General features: G+C 45.8%; 1 protein-coding gene across 1 annotated transcript in view; it reads left to right on the top strand.

Moving 5' to 3' along the window:
* The window catches only part of RASIP1 (Ras interacting protein 1), a 284,208-nt gene that overhangs the window by 187,247 nt on the left and 79,058 nt on the right, over window positions 1–17,903 (top strand). The window contains exons 8-9 of the mRNA XM_086930409.1: window positions 5,102–5,217; window positions 5,818–6,058. Coding sequence (XP_086786535.1) covers window positions 5,102–5,217; window positions 5,818–6,058 — 357 coding nt within the window. The remainder of the gene's footprint in view (window positions 1–5,101; window positions 5,218–5,817; window positions 6,059–17,903) is intronic.

Genomic DNA, 17,903 nt, shown 5'->3' with positions numbered 1-17,903 from the left:
ACTCAACTTTTGTTGCAGAAACAGAACAAAAAAAACCTTTACTGTAGCCATAAGCCCTTCAACTTTGCCACCAAAGTCTATAAAGCCATCCACTGAAAAGCTCCAATCTACCTGCCCCAAGTGAAGTCACTACTCCGCTCACTCTCAGTGATCTGCTAACCAAAATTTTCAAACCATACCAAGACCTCACAAAAACAACCTACCAGTTGCCTGTTACATGACTATGCTCACTAGCTTTGCTTCTTTGAGCTACCCAGAGCAACATGGCAGGGGCTTAGAGCAAACAGTTTTCTTTCACTAAGAGAGTCAACGCTGCAGTGGAGCACATTGATGTCATGGAATGCACGAGAGTACCTGTCTGAGACCTAAAGAGAGAAACTATTCCTCAAAACTAGTTAGCTCAGAAGACAGGACCTGGCTTTTTGAAGCCACTTTGAAGAAACACAACTTCAAATCTATCCATTATTTTTGTTCGGATTAAAAGTAGCGGTATTTGTCCAGGGACATACTATGTTTTCCAACTACTAGTGTGACAAAACATGCAGTATTACCGTGTTTTCCCCCCAACCGGAGGTGCATAATCTATATAAATAAAAATGTAGATGTTTGTTTGTTCAAAATTGCAAATCTTCGAAAGTACTTCACCAATTACTGTGAAATTTTGACACAACGTTGGATTCGAATAGGCGCGAGATTTTATATACACAACGATGGATTCCAATATGCACGTGTTGAATACGCGCATGTTTTTAATCGAAAGCCTGAACAGACACATAAAAATGTCAATGTTTGTTTTTTCAAAATCTGAAATCTCCGAAAGTTGTTCACAGATTACTTTGAAATTTTGACACAAAGTTGGATTCGATTAAGCGCGTGTTTAAATGTACACAACGGTGGATTTGAATACGCGTGTGTCCAATACGCGCGTGTTTTTAAGCGAAAGGCTGAATAGAACCTATCGATTTAGTTGCTGCGCAACAACTACAAGGGACGCATAGAGACAATAGTCTACATATATTAGGATGGATAGTTGGCCTCAGGATGGCAGACCGGAAAGTGGGTGGAGGGAGGGGGGAGGAGTTGGTTCACTTTGCAACATTAGCACATGTTTATATATACACAACGTTGGATTCGAATACGTGCGTGTTTTTAATCGAAAGCCTGAACAGACACATAAAAATATCAGTTTGTTTTTTCAAAATCTGAAATCTCCGAAAGTTGTTCACAGATTGCTTTGAAATTTTGACACAAAGTTGGATTCGATTAAGCGCGTGTTTAAATATACACAACGGTGGATTTGAATACGCGTGTGTCCAATACGCGCGTGTTTTTAATCGAAAGTCTGAACAGACCCTATCGATTTGGGTGCTGCGCAACAACTACAAGGGACGCATAGACACACTAGTCTACATATATTAGGATGGACAGTTGGTCTCAGGATGGCAGATCGGAAAGTGGGTGGAGGGAGGGGGGAGGAGTTGGTTCACTTTGCGACATTAAGAAAGGACGCATAGAGACAATAGTCTACATGTATTAGGATGGACAGTTGGTGTCAGGATAGCAGACCGGGAAGTGGGTTGAGGGATGGGGGGAGGAGCTGGTTGACTTTACAACATTAGCGCGTGTTTATAGATACACAACGTTGGATAGGAATATGTGCGTGTTTTTAATCAAAAAGCCAAACAGACCCTATTGATTTGCTTGCTGCGCAACAACAAGGGACGCATAGAGACAATAGTTCAAAAACATATTGTATACCCACAAGCATTGTGAAATTAAACATATTAGAAATGTGCGCTTACTCTTTTCTTTCTCTTCCATTTAACCAGACTGAGCCACAGCAACGTGTTGCCGGGTACAGCTAGTGTCTAATACTGATGCAGTACCTTACCCGGTAAATAATGTACACTGAAAAATCATATTTACTGGGTACAGTCTTGTGGCGGGGTTACAGGAAGGGACCGGAGACTGGATCTGGGTATATAGGGTTTTATTTTTATGAAAGTCTTTTTATAATGGGACGTGAGTCTTTCTCTTGCAACCCCCGCAGGATCCGTGTTAGCAGTCTCCCTCCAAAAGGGGGGTAGTAGTCTCAGTGGCCTTGTTCTTCCCTATTTACTCTTTTCGTCCTGGTCTTTGGTTTCTCTCACCACCGGCCATGCGGGAAAAAGGAATACAGAGAAGATGCTATCAGGACACAAGTTTTCTGACCAGTTGCCCAAGAGGAACCGGGGAAGTGAAAGGGTCACTGCTGCACTCGTGTTTTAATAATATGGGTCTAAACAGGGGGGCGTGAGGAAAATCGGTAGTGAGGAAAGGGTGAAGAGGGAATATCTACGTGACCCCCCTTGCCAGACTTATTAGATCTTTTGGGATGGAGGTAGTGTCCTATGCGGACGACACCCAGATCCTAGTCTCTCTCTCCCAGCCAGCTACGTCAACTGCCGCTAATTTCAGATCCTGCATGGAAGCAGTTGGCCAGTGGATGATCCACAATTCACTCAAGCTGAATGGGGAGAAGACAGAGGTGATGGTTTTTGGTGGAAAGGAATCGACCTGGTCGGCGGAATGGTGGCCGGATTCGCTGGGTGCATGTCCCGAGCCCACCCAGTCAGCCAAAAACCTGGGAGTTATGATCGACCCCAACCTCAGTATGTGCCAACAGGTCAACAGGACTGTTTCGACCTGCTGGGGGATTATTCACACACTGAGGAAAATTAGACACTTCCTGTCACCCCAGGCAAGAAAGCAACTTGCTGTTGCCTTCCTGGGCTCGCGTCTGGACTACTGCAATGCGCTGTATGCAGGGTTGAACAAGAGTCATCTACAGCGCTTGCAGGTGGTCCAGAACGCAGCAGCGAGATTTGCCCTTGACCTTCCCAAGCGTGCCTCTGCCACTGAAGCCCGAAAACAACTGCACTGGCTCCCCGTTGAATACCGGATCCGTTTCAAATCCCTGTGCCTGGTGTACAAAGCTCTGGCTAAACCCAACCCCACAAGTTTGGGTTCCATTCTCTCTCGGCACAACCCTAGTAGAAATCTTCGCTCCGGTCACAAACTCCTCCTCTCTGTACCTCGTGTCAGAAAAGTAAGATGGGGAGGTAGGGCCTTTTCCTTTTTGGCACCCAAGTGGTGGAATGCCCTCCCTCTAGAAGTAAAATCTAGCCCCTCTCTGCAAACGTTTAGATCTGCGCTCAAGACCCATCTTTTCACGCTTGCTTACCCCTAGTGGCATTCTGCATTAGTGCATTCCATTTTCTGTATATTTTCTGTTTTTTGATTTGATTTGGATAGGCGCCTTGATACCTTCGGGTTTAGTCTGCGCACTACAAGTTGCTTAATAAATAAATAAATATATAAATAAATAATGCGGGATAGGTGGGTAAAGGAAAGAGTATTTACACTATGGACACAGCGTGCAAGCAAGACGTTAGCGGTTCTACGGAGGGGAGTCTCCCCGCTTCCAAACCCAGCCTGAGAACCGCTGCCGTACCTGCTTAAGCCACACTCCTCCCTCGGGAGTGTGGCACGGCGCTTTGCGGGAACGGTGGACTCCTGGCTCTGCTACTCCTTCAGCTAGCGCTCGTCTCCTTCCATCAATCCGATAACCGTCTCCATCTTCCTGCTCCAACTCACGAACTCCGTACACCTCCTGGGTGTCGTGACACGCTACCCTTCGATCTTCCTCACTTTTGGCCAATCCTACTGTCCTTGCATCAGTCGCGGGCGTGGCTTCATCGTCCGTGTACGCCCAGTTAAAGGAGACTTCTCCCATTTCCTCCTCTGGCGATGAAAAGAAAGGATACCTGTCCGTGTTCCATTCGTTCTGGGGTAATTGGAGAGAGGGAGGGGAGGCAGAGTCAACAACCCAATAGTCACTTGAGGGGGAAACCTCCTCCACCCGCCTGGTCTCCCTTTTACAAGTCTTATTCCTACAAATAATGGGCCAAATGTAATGAAACCCCATTGTAAGTGTGTGTGATTAAGAAGATTTTTGTGGTTAGGTTCAAATGCAATAGAAATAAAACAACGGTGTTCATCCAAGAATCAAAGTAATGTGTTAGATATAGAAAGGTTCACTGTGAAATACCAACGCTCTAGCTTCATCAGTTGAAGTCTATTTATAGCTCTATATAATGTCTTTAAGTATTACTGTCTCATCAAAAGAGGCAGATTTGCGTTTTACGATTCATAACATGACCCACAGGGGGGGCTTAAGTGTGCCCTTGAAAAGGGAGTAGGGGAGGGCAGATTCAGTTACATATCACAGTGTGCCTGACATGGCTTATTAGGCCACAAACAACCCCAGTTGCAAGTGGAGTTAAGCAAAGTAAACTGATACATACGTATATTGATTTGTTAATATTTTGGTAGCACAGTATTCTGGAGTCGATACTAGGCTGACTTCCCCCTCTTAACCTTCTCGAGTAGTACAAACAGGATTTAGCTGGCTTGAGGCATGTGCTGTGACGTGGCATCCTGTATGCTGTTTGAAATTCCCTGTGACCTTCATGTGACCTTCATGGATTGCTATGATGGTTCATGATTGGTCATGTTCTGGGATGCTGGACTGGGAACCCAAAGCAGCCCCGCAATGTTTCTGGATGGGGAAGCACTGCCTGGCCCCGGTAGGCTAGAAGCCAGCTAGCCTGTCTGCTGTTTTTCTTACTGGGGGGGGGCGATATTGCAGCACCTCTGCATAACCGGCCCCCAGTAGCAAGACCAACCCCCACTACTGCGAAACCGGCCCCCACCCTTACAGCCGCCCATGGGAACGCCTGATGCCCACTATGGCCAATCCGGCCCTGAGGTCAAAATGTAGGCCTAAATCGGAATGGTCCCAAAGCAGCCAATTCAAATGGCTGATGCCCCAGTTTCTTTTTTGCACCAACCCATGCAGACAGGGAGGGGGCAATTTAGGACATTAATTTTAATTTCAGAAATAACTTAATTACCGGACAACTGACAGATTCTACCCACAGCTCGTTTAGGCGAACTAATTCTACCAATCCTGTTCTAAGTAGTTCTAAAAGCTGCACATTTATTAAGGAAATATGAACAATAGCTGAAATGAACCTTGTCTATTACTGTATTTTTGCAGGGATCTCCCATGATGCATTGGTCTCCAGTGACCTTGAAGCCTGTGAAGAGGCCATGGCACTTCTTGATGAGGTTATTATGTACACGTTTCAGCAATGTGTGTACTATCTTACCAAGGTAAGTCAATGACTTTTTCAGGCAGCGTACAGAAGTGCTATGTTTCTGCAGGCGAAATTATGTTTAGTTAAAAAATCTTTTGAAATTGCTCCTGGTTCCATTGGAAAACTTTTACTAATACAAACGTTGATATAGTACTCAATAATAGAAGTACCTGAAATTGTTTCTGCAAAAGGAACATTTTTAAACAAATATACACTATGCAAGCAACGTCAACTATATTCGTTTATAAAGGTTAATAAGCATGCCCCCATATTTTATGTAAAGTTATAGGAATTCTAATGTCAATTAAAAAGTTATGAAAAGTATTAAGAAGTTTATCAACTTTGGAAATGTCAATTGAAAAGTTTTAAAAATATACAGGCTTGAAGTCCCACACCAAATGAAAGAAACTTGGCACATTACACCAGTAAAAAAAATAATTTGTAACAAGATAGTAAATGCTGATTGTTGCACAGTTTTATTCCTGCACAGATCTCATTGAGCGTGAAATTTTTAGGAGATGCAATTGTACTGCTATTGCACATCCTTAGCTGTTACAGAGAGTCTGGGATGTGCTGATAGGTTAAAGACATTGTTTCTGTGTCGTTTGACTTCTAGACCCTTTACATGGCCCTGCCAGCCCTTCTGGACAGCAACCCATTCACGGAAGCCACAGACCTCTCCGACGTGGAGGAGCTTAGCAGCATGCCAAAGGGCACCCGGGGCACCCTGGGGATTTACCAAGCCACGCTAGACTTGACCCGGGAATGTGAGCTGCACCCGGATTTGGTCTCCCAAACCTTTGGCTACCTCTTCTTCTTCTCTAATGCCTCGCTGTTCAACACCCTCATGGAGAAAGGTGGGTTGGTCCAGTGGCAGCGTGAATAAAAAACATGGTAGTGTGGAAGTGGTGAGGTTGTGGTATAAAAAGCACCTTTTGTAAAACATCTAGATATATTTACTAGGATATTTAATCCCCCTACATTGGGCCTAATGGACGTAATAATTCTGTAAACTATGGGGGCTAATAAAAAAAAAAATAGAAACAAATTGTTATTTATGAAGTTAGTCTGTTCCGCCTACAAATGTGAGTATGGTATGACTGTTTTGTAATTCGTAAACAAATCCATTGGAACCTAATCTGGTCTGTGGTGACATTAGCATTGAGCAAAAAATAGAAGTAGAAATATTTCTGTACTCCTACAGATGAGTAAAATGCTCATATACAATTTACTAATACCTAGGATTAGACAATGTAACAATTGTACTTGTATTTCTACTATTTTCTTCTTTTGTCCAATACAAAAATAAATTACTTCCCAATCATGCATGCTAGTCCTCCATCTACACATCTTATAATTGTTTAACTGATTGGAGATCTTTACCCCCGTCCTCTACAGAAAATGATGGCATGTTCATTTAAATACTAAGATAGGTGTCCTCGAAATTTCCACAGTGCAATGCATTTTTTTTGTGGCTATCCCTTAAATCTATTACTTTCGGTGGATTTACAAATAATGCATGGTCTGTCGTTGCCCACTGATTGGCATGTCCCTTTTTAATATTACACCAGTCGAATTTGCCTCCCGTCACATTTAATACTTGACAATGTGTACATGAGTAAAGTAACCCTATCTGACTTTTAAAATAGGCGTCTTAAACATTTCTGACTTTGTGAAACATAAGCTACCACATTTATAAAAAAAATGATTTTTAAAAGGTGGTCCTGATATCTTCAGAAGCAAACTTGTGTTTAAGTATATGTCCCGGCACTCTGGCAACCCTATTATGAAGGTAGGGCTAAAACACATTCCGTCACAGCCCTCTTTTTTAGGTCGAAGCCTACCAGACAGCACAGATGTCTGCTTTGCTAAAGGCATCTTGGGGACATTCAGAAAGCTTCCCTTGAAATGCATTCCACCAATTGCTTACCATTGCCTTTGTGGTTTGTGACTCACATTTTCTGGCTTTCTATTTGCTGACTTTATTTGGATCAGGCTGTCCAGCATGAATTTGTCCCTCCAAAGGAGCAAAGCCTTTTCGCACTATCTCTCCCTGTAATCTTCCATAGGCCTGTAAATCTTGTTTTTATCTTGTCACATTTGTTGTGCTTTCAAAGACAGAGTTCAAATATCAGGGTCTGTCTTCCAAGGGAGCTCGGTGTTACTTTTCTTTCTCTGACTTCAAAGTGAGAAGATTTATGTGACAAACGTAACTGAATTCTATGCAGCTGCATTCTACGCCACGGTGCTCAACAATACTCTATGCCAATGCATTCTACACCAGTCCACTCTACGCCACTCTATGTGGCTCCACTCTATGCCACTCCAATACATGACACTGTATGCCACTCCAATCTAAGAAACTCTACTCTTTGCCGTTCCATTCTACAACACTCCATGCCACTCTCCTTTATGCCTCTAACTTTTAGCCATGCTGCACAGCAGCCACGCTGGTGTACAACATGGCTAAAACACATTGACAAAGCCAATAGCTCTTGCATAGGCAAGACCCATTGGCTTTGCCAATGCTTGTTACTCTCAAGATGTTACTCATAATTCATCACAAGTAAGTGAACTTCAGATTGGGATCGATCTTCCTTAACATTAATATCTTCCTAGGCTGCTCAATTGGTTGCTGTTGTATAGATAGAGTTTAGATGAATCACCTCTATGTCACTGCAATGTTCCAGACTTCTAGGTTGGAATGCTTGCTCAAGAGCCAGAGGGCAATTGCAGGTTGGTTGATTCGGAGGAGGCTCATGAATATAACTGGAGAATAAATAATACCTTCTTAATTAACTTACCTGAAGTATCCTGGTGGTACCAAACGAAAGGGTGAACCTCACAGTTGCACTTGCTGAAGAAATCTGATTAACACTAAATTTACGAGGTTGAATCTTAGCAGGACCAACTCGGCATTCCAGACCCTACACAACAGGGTATACTTTTACCACATACTGTAGATACATCTTCCAATATAGACTGCCAGATGTCCACTACATAGAACAATCTAAGTGTAAAGAGTTCAATATTAATTTGCAAGTAGATACATTCCTATTGCCCCAGTTTGCTTGTAGGCACATTTCATTAGCTATGAAGCCACCTTCTTGGGGATTTAAGGTCTCTGACTCTAATCACACCCTGTCTAAGTTAACTCTTTAAGGTCGATAGAACCACAATTCAGCTGGCTTATAGATACAGCTTAACTTGTGGGCTACCCAAATGCAAAATTTGCTGAAGCAGGAAATGAATAATAAAACACGTAAGTTACTGCTTTTCGTTAAAGGCAAGCTTTTCATTTTTTTAAATTAATGTAATGGCCCTATTGGCTGTTCCTTTCAGATCGTCCTGTAACAATTTCCTTTTACTGCCATATATTCTATACTCACTCAATACACTCAACCTGCCGTACCTTTCCTTGTCAGGGATGGGGAGGGCCTGGCCCACGCCTCGTTGCCTGAAGGGAGTTCCTGACATTGTCTAAGTCCGTTATCTGCAGGAAGCGTCTCGTTTCCGCCTCGTAGGCCCAGCTTTCTGGATAGGCAGTGAACGCTCACTTCCTGCTCTCCTCGTGAAGCAGTCTGTCTGAGCGCGTGGGAGGCGCGATGACGTTGGATCATTTTCCACAACAGTGCTGCGCGGTGCGTCCTCAAAGAAGTGGGGGTGTAGGGTGTGGTGCCGTTGGAAGGGAAGCGGAACGAAATCAGAAAGAGAGAAGCGAGAGAAACGGGATGGAAAATAAATTATCATTCCAGTTAATCCTTCTTGGTGGTTGCTGGCCTTTATCGAAAATTAAATTCCAACTCACTCAACGAAAGTCTTCAGCCAAAGAGTTTTGCTGTTTTATTCAGTTTGTTAGTGGAATCACAATGTGACGTTTGTTGCGGTAAGCAAGGTTTTTGTGCATACAGTCTGACAAAACTTGGTAGAAAATCGGAGATGGGATTGGATTGTGATTTCCTTTTCAGCTTTCTTCAACCCCTAGAAGAATTCCATATTCTTCATCACTCCTACTTTCATTCTTTGCATTTTTTCTGACACCCCACTTTCTGCCCCTTCCGTTATGTATGCGCCAGGTTCACCAAATTAATGGCAGACACAAGGGTAAAATGTAATATAAAGTATACTTATAAAGTGCACTACAACACATCGGGCATCCTGGCGCTAAAACACAGTTTCTTAGTTTTCTCTAACACCTACCAACCAGGAAAACGTATAACAAGTCCTAAAAAACACAGGGGCATGGCTAATTAGCATAGGAAATGTTGTCACTTCAAGGTCAGACGCAATGCAACAACTATGGTTGCCACCTGGCAGGTTTTCAGCCGGCACCACCGATAAAAGTAATGTTACTAATTAATACATATAGTTTTGTTTAGTCTATTTAGTAGCATGTCCGGGCCTCTGCAGCTAATAAAACACCAAAAAAATGACCGGTATTTTTTTCCTGGAAAGTTAGCAACCCCGAGCTTCGACCTTACCCCAGGGGCGGATTGGCAAGGCGGGCATTCGGGAATGGGCCGAAGGGCCGGCGCCTCAGTGCCCTCTGTGGGCCGTTTTTTTTCTCCCCTGTCCCAGTCCACAGAGAGTGGACTAGGAAAGGGGAGAAAAAAAAACGGCCCACAGAGTGCACAGAGACAGAGACACAGAAAATGAAAGCAGCCTCGCTGTGCGGCCGGACAGCGATTGTCAGCTGTGGGCTCTCCTTCACCCCTGCCCTGCCAAGCAATCAAGCTGAGGCTGGGCTGGGGAGGGGTGATTGTTTGCAATAATCGGCCTCCCTGGGGGCCAGGTGTTTCTCAGGCCTTTGAGCCATTTGCACCGAGGCCCCCTGGCGCCCATGCCGCCCAGAAACGGTGTTAGTCTTAACACCTCGCCCACAGCCCTTCACATTCAGGGCATTGTGGGCGAGGAAGAATGGGTCTTGCTGTGTGGGGCCTGGTGATGTTTGGAATTTTTTTGTTTTATTTATTTATTTATGCGATTTTATATAGCACAGACTTTACCGAAGGTGTCAGAGCGCTTCACACTAGCAACAGCAATAATACATGAGGATAAAATTATAAGTGGACAAATTACAAAAACAAACGTTAAGTTACATGAATCAAAAGTGACAATAGTGAGCAACCAAAATACAAGAGGAGCAAACGATACATTACAGGAGGAAAAAGAGATATGTGTGTAGGTTACAAAAGCGTACAAAATACAAGTAGAGGTATAATACTGCAATTAATGGCAGACACTCCAGCACAAGAACAAACGTTACGTAGGCAATGGTGGCCTTTGTGCAAGTATGTAAAGCAAACAAAAGTGAGAGGTAGCAAACAGTGTGTTACAAGAGAAAAGTGACGTGTGCAAGTTAGAAAAGGGTACCATACACAGGTACAAGGGTAATACTACAGTAAATGGTAAATACTCAAACTGCCAGAACACACTGGGAAGGCACCAGCTTCACCTCAGCCTCCCCCCTGGCTACCTGGCTACCTTGGATGACCCAGAAAGCTGTGTTTTGTGCTCCCCTGCCAGGACATTTTCCCAAGGCCTGGAGGGTTGATTAATTTACTAATTGCAGGGGCCTTACCTGTTCATGTGCTCCTGAGCTGAAGGTCTGGGGAGGGCTGAGTAGGTTAGTAATAGCAGGGGCGTTGCTGCTTTTCAGGTGCTCCTGTGCTGGAGGGCTGGAATAATTTTGTGACAAAAAGGGGCCTTGCTATTTTTTTTAGTTGCTCAGCATGTATGCCATTGTCACCTTGGCCCTGTGTTGTGTGCAAGAACAGTATCCTCCCACTTTCATTCCTTGTCTGTGCAAATGGTGTTTCATGAAAGGGCATGCCCCTTGAATGTGGGCCACGCCCCTTAAATATGGGCCTCGCCTCTTGAATGTGGGCCACTTTTTTCGTCAGTGCCCGGGCCGAATTGTGATCCCAATCTGACCCTGCCTTACCCCATCCTCCCATGTAGACCCCTGATTACGTGTCTAGAGGAGTTGAATTCCTGGGTGAAATTACAACCCGCTCCATCACAAATGGCAGTATGTTTTCGTACCCATATTTTTGTCCGGGAACACACGATTTTACCGGCAGGAAAAAGCAGTCGACAAAATCACTTTACAGCATTAGCCTGCAATAATAGCCACACCTTAATACCCCTCCCCCTTAGCTGTCAAGGTTTCACATGGTTATGTGTGACATTTCCATAATGTCAGTGTAATTATGAGTGACATTTGCAACGACTATGAGTGACACTTTCTCGCTACCTAAATCAAGCAGTAAAGACAAGGTAAACATAACTAGCGGAATTTACACCCATTTGAGCAACGAGAAACAGTGTTGAAGTTGCTAGGCGGGTGCAGCAAAAAATGGGGGGCGGGCTACGGCCAGTCCTGTCAAGCGTCACGCAACAGGTGTGACGCTATCGCATTTCAGTGCGGTGATCCGCATCACCGCACTGAAATGCAATGTCACGCATTTTGCCACCTGCTGCCAGGCGAGCCACCAGCGGCGCCTGTCACTGTGCCCGTGGCTCTCTGCTGCTCCGAGAGAGGTGCACCTGCTTCCGTCGTGTCCCACAGTTAACTAGAGACTGCTGCTCTCAGCTCTGAGAGCGCTACAAATGTATCGAAAATAGTGCCATCACGTCAAGTTCGGAACAGGAACAGGAAGTTAGTAAAGCGGCGGGCAAATCTGAGAGTGCAGGCTGCCTGCTTCTCACAGCCTCTCTCATGCCATGATGGCAGGCCGCCCGCCGCGGCCGCAGGGGGTCCGGCTGCAGCATGAATGGAATGTGGCGCGGGCGGCCCGGCCACCTGCGGACCGCAAACCAGGCTGCAGCAGCAAAGCCCGTCGGGGTTGTGATCTGGATTCTTGGCCAGCGGTTCAAAAAGGGTGAGATCGGCTGTCCCGGCGGGTGAGTGAGGTCTGCTGCCCACAGGGCTAGAGAGAGAGTACGAGAGAGGTCTGCACTGCAGCCTGGATGGGTTATGCAGCCGCGGATCGGTGATAGCCGCATCTTTATAGAAGTCGTTAGGCAAGGTGCGGCCCGTATGAAGAATCGCGTCGCAAAGTTCCTAAGCAGTGCCTCGTTTGAGTTTGGGTAATGAGTGAATTTTATGCTCCCGCTTCCCTTGCTTTGTAATGCTTGAACTTCAAAAGCCTAAATTATCAAACTATGTAACTTGTTAAACGTCTTTCAGTACAGAAATGTTATGCTCTGCACACTGCACTGTTTATCAGGACCCCCGCATCGCCCCTTACTCTGTGGTGTATGCTCCCTTGAAATAAAATGTATGGATGGCGTGCAAAGAAATGGACGTATAACATGGGTTTTGCTCCGAGTCATGGCCTGCACTGATATTTTTTAACTGTTGACAATAAATAAAAAAATTGTCCGCCATTCAAAATCTAAAGTCTCCGACACACAAAGGCAATGCACTGCTGCACGAAATGTAAATATGCTGATAAAGGCCTTGGCTGTCTCCGTATTTTACTACCAAAGTGAATAGTTCTGTTAGGGTTTCTGCCTCAGTGCAAGCTTGCACGTTGGTTGGGGCAACAGAGCTGGATATCCTGTCTCCTATTTTATTATTAATTGATGTAGGTATCTGGTGGAGGGATGGAGGTTGTCTTGTGACCCCTTCACACTGCTTACCCAATAGGCAAGATGGAAGTTATGGCGTTCATGGAGCCTGATGAATGGGTAATTCGTTAGTGCGTGCTTCATTGGCACTCCAAGGGGAGAGTGAGCAGAAGACTGTCCCTTGCTTTTATTTGCATAATCTGTCAGACTGTTCACTAAAATAGTTAAAAGAATGTTGTTGTTTTTTTACTTTTAATAATTGGAGTGATAATCAATATTATTTTTGTGTCATTGACATGGAGTGCCCTAGAGGTGCCAACGTCATCGCTTAGCTACAACTCATCATAGTATTGTATAGCCAGGCCTTAATTGCAGCTGTAGATCTTCCTGTGTCTTCGACATTGCACAAATATTCACGTTCCATTGCTTGTGCTGGATAAAACTGCAAAAATAAACAAATTCCAAACTTTGCAAACTCGTTTGCAGGTGTGTCACCCTCTACCCAGTGATACAGCATTCCTCCTGTCATGCCAGCTTCTTTGCATACCCTTCTTGATCCCTGTTGCGTCCGTCCGGTAGTTCTCCGATACAGGTAATAGCCTGGTGCAGCCCTGAGGTCCAGCTGCGAGGGTTTCCTTTAAACGTGGGTAAGTGGGTAAAGAGGTGATTTGGGTTTTGTAGAGCGCAGCGTCTGCCCGTGGGCTTCTTGGCGCTGCCATCTGCTTGTAAACAGCCAGGTTTTAAAGAGTTTTCTGAAAATAAGAAAGTTAGGCTGATTTCTCAGATACCATGGCATTTGATTCCAGAGACATTAAGTAGCATGGTGAAACTTGTGCCACCCCAAGAGGCTTTGTGAATTAACAGAACGGACACGTTCCTAGATTGGCTATTCGAAGCAATTTGTTAGAGTGTACCGGAATATTTTATTATTAAGAAAAGCAGGGCCAGAGTTATTAAGCGTTTTGTGTGCCATGCAGAGCGCTTTGAAAGGTACTCTTTTTCTTTTTTATGGGGAGCCAGAGTAGTTCTTCTATGGCTTTAGAGATTGGTTCATATGTCTTAATATTTTTAACAGCTCTGACTGCGGCATTTTGCAGTCTCTGAAGTTTTTAAAGATGCCCTGCTGAGCACCAACATAAAGGGAATTATAGTAGTCTAACTTTGATAATGCATGATAAGTGACCACTGTTTTCTGCATGTCAAACGGGAACAAGCATTGGCATAGCCAATAGGTCTCGCATTTGGGACCATATAAGCCATGCAACAGTTGGTGTTGTTTCACCAAGGACATTCTGCTGCATAACTAAACACTTTTAGAGTCCAAAAAGCGAGACCTATTGGCTATGCCAATTCTTTTTTTCTTGTACCATAGCCATGATTTTCTTCTGAGCTGCCACCGGTCTGCCCTGTTACAGCTGAGAACTGACTGTACATCACATAGCAGTCTGTCTTCCCACTGACTGTAAGCCGTGTTAGTAGTTGATCGCACCTGGGTGAGGTGATTGTGAGAGCCACTGGTGCTTGCCAACGTAACTTCTCAGTGCACCAAGCATCACTGAGTCAGAAGAGCCTGTAGTGTATCTCTGTGTGACAGACTGTGAGTGGGGTGATGGTGCCACCAGCAGGGTTTAGCAGGTAGTGGGCGGCATGCAGGACCAGGGCGCACTGCTCAGTAATATAGTTTGTGGATTATGATGTGACTCGTCCTTGTTGCTCAAATGGGTTTAATTTCTGAAATGTATATATTTCTCTTGTCTTTATTGCTAGATTTTGCTCGCAAGAAAATGTCACTCATAGTCGTTGAAATGTCACTCATAATTACACTGAAATTAAGAAAATGTCACACATAGCAATCTGAAACCTTGGCAGCTATGTACGGCACTGGCAGAAAATGGAACATGCGACCTGTCACAGCCTAGTGGGACACCTGTAGCCGCGTGGGGAAACAGGTCCTCCCTCAGCCTGCGCCGAACAAACCTCAGTGGCTCCTACTGGCAAATAATAAGTCAAATTAATGGCTCTCTGGCAGTCTCACGTGGGACCCGAAAACAGGATGTGAGATGCCCAGGTGCAGATTATGATCTCAGCTGCCTGATAGCTGAACTCTTAGGCCACAGCCGAGCTGTAATTTTACTCATGGTGGTGCATCAATCCATTGCACTTAATAGTACATTAGGAGGGGCTTAAGCTTTCAGGAAGCACCCTCACACAGCCTAAGGTCTGTGATCATCTGTGGGATATAGAAGGTTCAGAGACCTTCATCACATTCTGGGAGGGGGGGGGTGATAATTATGTCTTATATTTCGGCCAAGTGCTTCATTTAATCGGCTGAGCTAACTTCATTTTAACACAACTGAATCCCAGACCTCTGAGCTGTAACCAGCAGCTACGTAACTAACCTCCATGTTATTACATCCCCTGAACTGAGGATTGAAGGTACTAACTGACTACTACTGTTTCTGTAGCAAGCAGCGCCATCACAGTACAGATCAGGCCGCGCAACGATTCCCGCCTGCATATGCTCATATGGCCGGGATGCCTGTCACCCCCTCCCAACACAATCCCCAAGGATGGGAAGACGGACGCAGTTCTGAACATTTGGAAGGCGGGAGGGAGTTACCCTCCCGGCCGTATTTATTAAAATATGAAACAAAATTAAACATTAAAATAAACGTTTCATATCATGTACAATTTTTCATTTATAACATTCCGATGCAGACACGTTTATTGGCTAACCTTAACAAATCTCTAATACAAAGGTTCTCCTAGCCGAGTTTAAACATCCTGCAAATGCATACTTTCTAAATAAAAAATCCCTACTACCAGAACTCCCCCCTCAGGGTGTGAGGGGCGGGCGCACAGAGGACTGTACCTCTGTGCCAACTTCCAATTTCCCTTGTCTTAGCGGGGGCCCTTTATTTAACTCGACGCCATCTTAGTGGTCCTCCGAGGACTCGTGTGAGGTGTCTAGAAGGTAGCGTGGACCCCCCTCCCACCCCACACTGTTCATCACATCCGCCGTCGCGGATATCCTGGCCCCGGGAAATTCCTAGGAGGGGCATCGAGCCGCCTCCTCCCCTGGGAGGGGCCTATGACCGCCTTCCCTTCGGCGACCCCATACTTAGTGGGTGCCGCCTCCCCGTGTGAGGGGCCAATGGCCGCCTCCCCCCGGGCGCTCCCATCCATAATGGGTGGCGCCCCTCCTCTAGGGACCTTGAAATTACTGCTCACCGATCATGACCTTACCGCCCGACCAAAATAAATACGACGTTTTATGAACCTATTGAAGAAAAGCGAATAACTTAACATTCTAATATTTATTCAACCCATTTCTCAATTAGACTATGATACTCCGCTGCACTGGGGGAGAAAATGTTATGAAGTAAATCATTTTATTGCAATAAAACAGCAACATCGTTAATAACCACTACAACCAAAAGGATACTATCAAAGCAAAGCAATTATTTATTGCACTACTAACGTTGCCATAAGGGGCTGGTGGGTGGGTCAAAATTGCTCCTTGTTCCGTCGAGGGCTCACGTGCAACGAGAGGGTGCAGCTTCCAAGCACAGGAACAAGAGGATGCTTCTTCGGATTGTTGCTCCTTTTATTCCTCTTCGGGAGGGCGTGTACCCTCCTCCGGTACGCCTACGGGGCGTGGCCAACGGTGTAGGTGTCTAGGACAACCCTTCTTGGGCGGGAAAAGGCGCGCCCCGGCTACGCCGCTTCGGGCATCCCAGCCGAGACACGCCCACCGCCCAAAATGGTTTCCCGGGGGGGATCCGGGCCCCCTACCATACTTTCGGGGGGACCGAGTGGTCGCCCCTTTCCATATGGCCGGGATGCCTGTCACCCCCTCCCAACACAATCCCCAAGGATGGGAAGACGGACGCAGTTCTGAACATTTGGAAGGCGGGAGGGAGTTACCCTCCCGGCCGTATTTATTAAAATATGAAACAAAATTAAACATTAAAATAAACGTTTCATATCATGTACAATTTTTCATTTATAACATTCCGATGCAGACACGTTTATTGGCTAACCTTAACAAATCTCTAATACAAAGGTTCTCCTAGCCGAGTCTAAACATCCTGCAAATGCATACTTTCTAAATAAAAATTGTACATCCTAACATTACGGGCCAACGGCAAGGTCTTAACCGGTGTCAGATCCCTACTACCAGAACTCCCCCCTCACGGTGTGAGGGGCAGGCGCACAGAGGACTGTACCTCTGTGCCAACTTCTAATTTCCCTTGTCTTAGCGGGGGCCCTTTATTTAACTCGACGCCATCTTAGTGGTCGTCCGAGGACTCGTGTGAGGTGTCTAGAAGGTAGCGTGGACCCCCCTCCCACCCCACACTGTTCATCACATCCGCCGTCGCGGATATCCTGGCCCCGGGAAATTCCTAGGAGGGGCATCGAGCCGTCTCCTCCCCTGGGAGGGGCCTATGACCGCCTTCCCTTCGGCGACCCCATACTTAGTGGGTGCCGCCTCCCCGTGTGAGGGGCCAATGGCCGCCTCCCCCCGGGTGCTCCCATCCATAATGGGTGGCGCCCCTCCTCTAGGGACCTTGAAATTACTGCTCACCGATCATGACCTTACCGCCACAGGCCGGCCCCCCCACAAACTCCTACCAAAGGTCATGCTTTACAAACCCCTTAACCATGCTATGAAGTCTCCTATGAGTAAGACATTCCCCTCCCGGGACAAATGGACCCCATCATCGAGATACATGTGATCCCCCCGAATACATCCATGCAGAATACTGTGCAACTGTTCCGAACGAAACAACCTACCAAGCTTGTTATTGACTTTCTTTACTGAATGATTCAAAGCTGACACAGAGAGGGCCCCCCGCCACACCTTTCTGGGAATAAAGTGCGACCATGCTATCGTGCACCCCGGGATCCTTCTCGCCAACCAGCTAACAGTGGATAGAACCCGCTCGAGGAGTACCCGCCGACCGAGCGTCACCAAATCATTGCCTCCCAGGTGTACTATGATTATAGACGGCGGTGACCTTGTCCGCCCTAACAGTCCCTCCACAAAACATTGAAACTGGTCAATACAGAGCCCGCCCCTTCCGTGGAAGGTCACCCTGTACCCGTATTCCCCAGCTGCGTGAA

Source organism: Lissotriton vulgaris, chromosome 7, assembly GCF_964263255.1.
Source record: "Lissotriton vulgaris chromosome 7, aLisVul1.2, whole genome shotgun sequence".
Taxonomy (NCBI): Eukaryota; Metazoa; Chordata; class Amphibia; order Caudata; family Salamandridae; genus Lissotriton; species Lissotriton vulgaris.
Note: the sequence above shows the minus strand (reverse complement) of the source record. Positions and strands in the feature narration are given on the sequence as shown.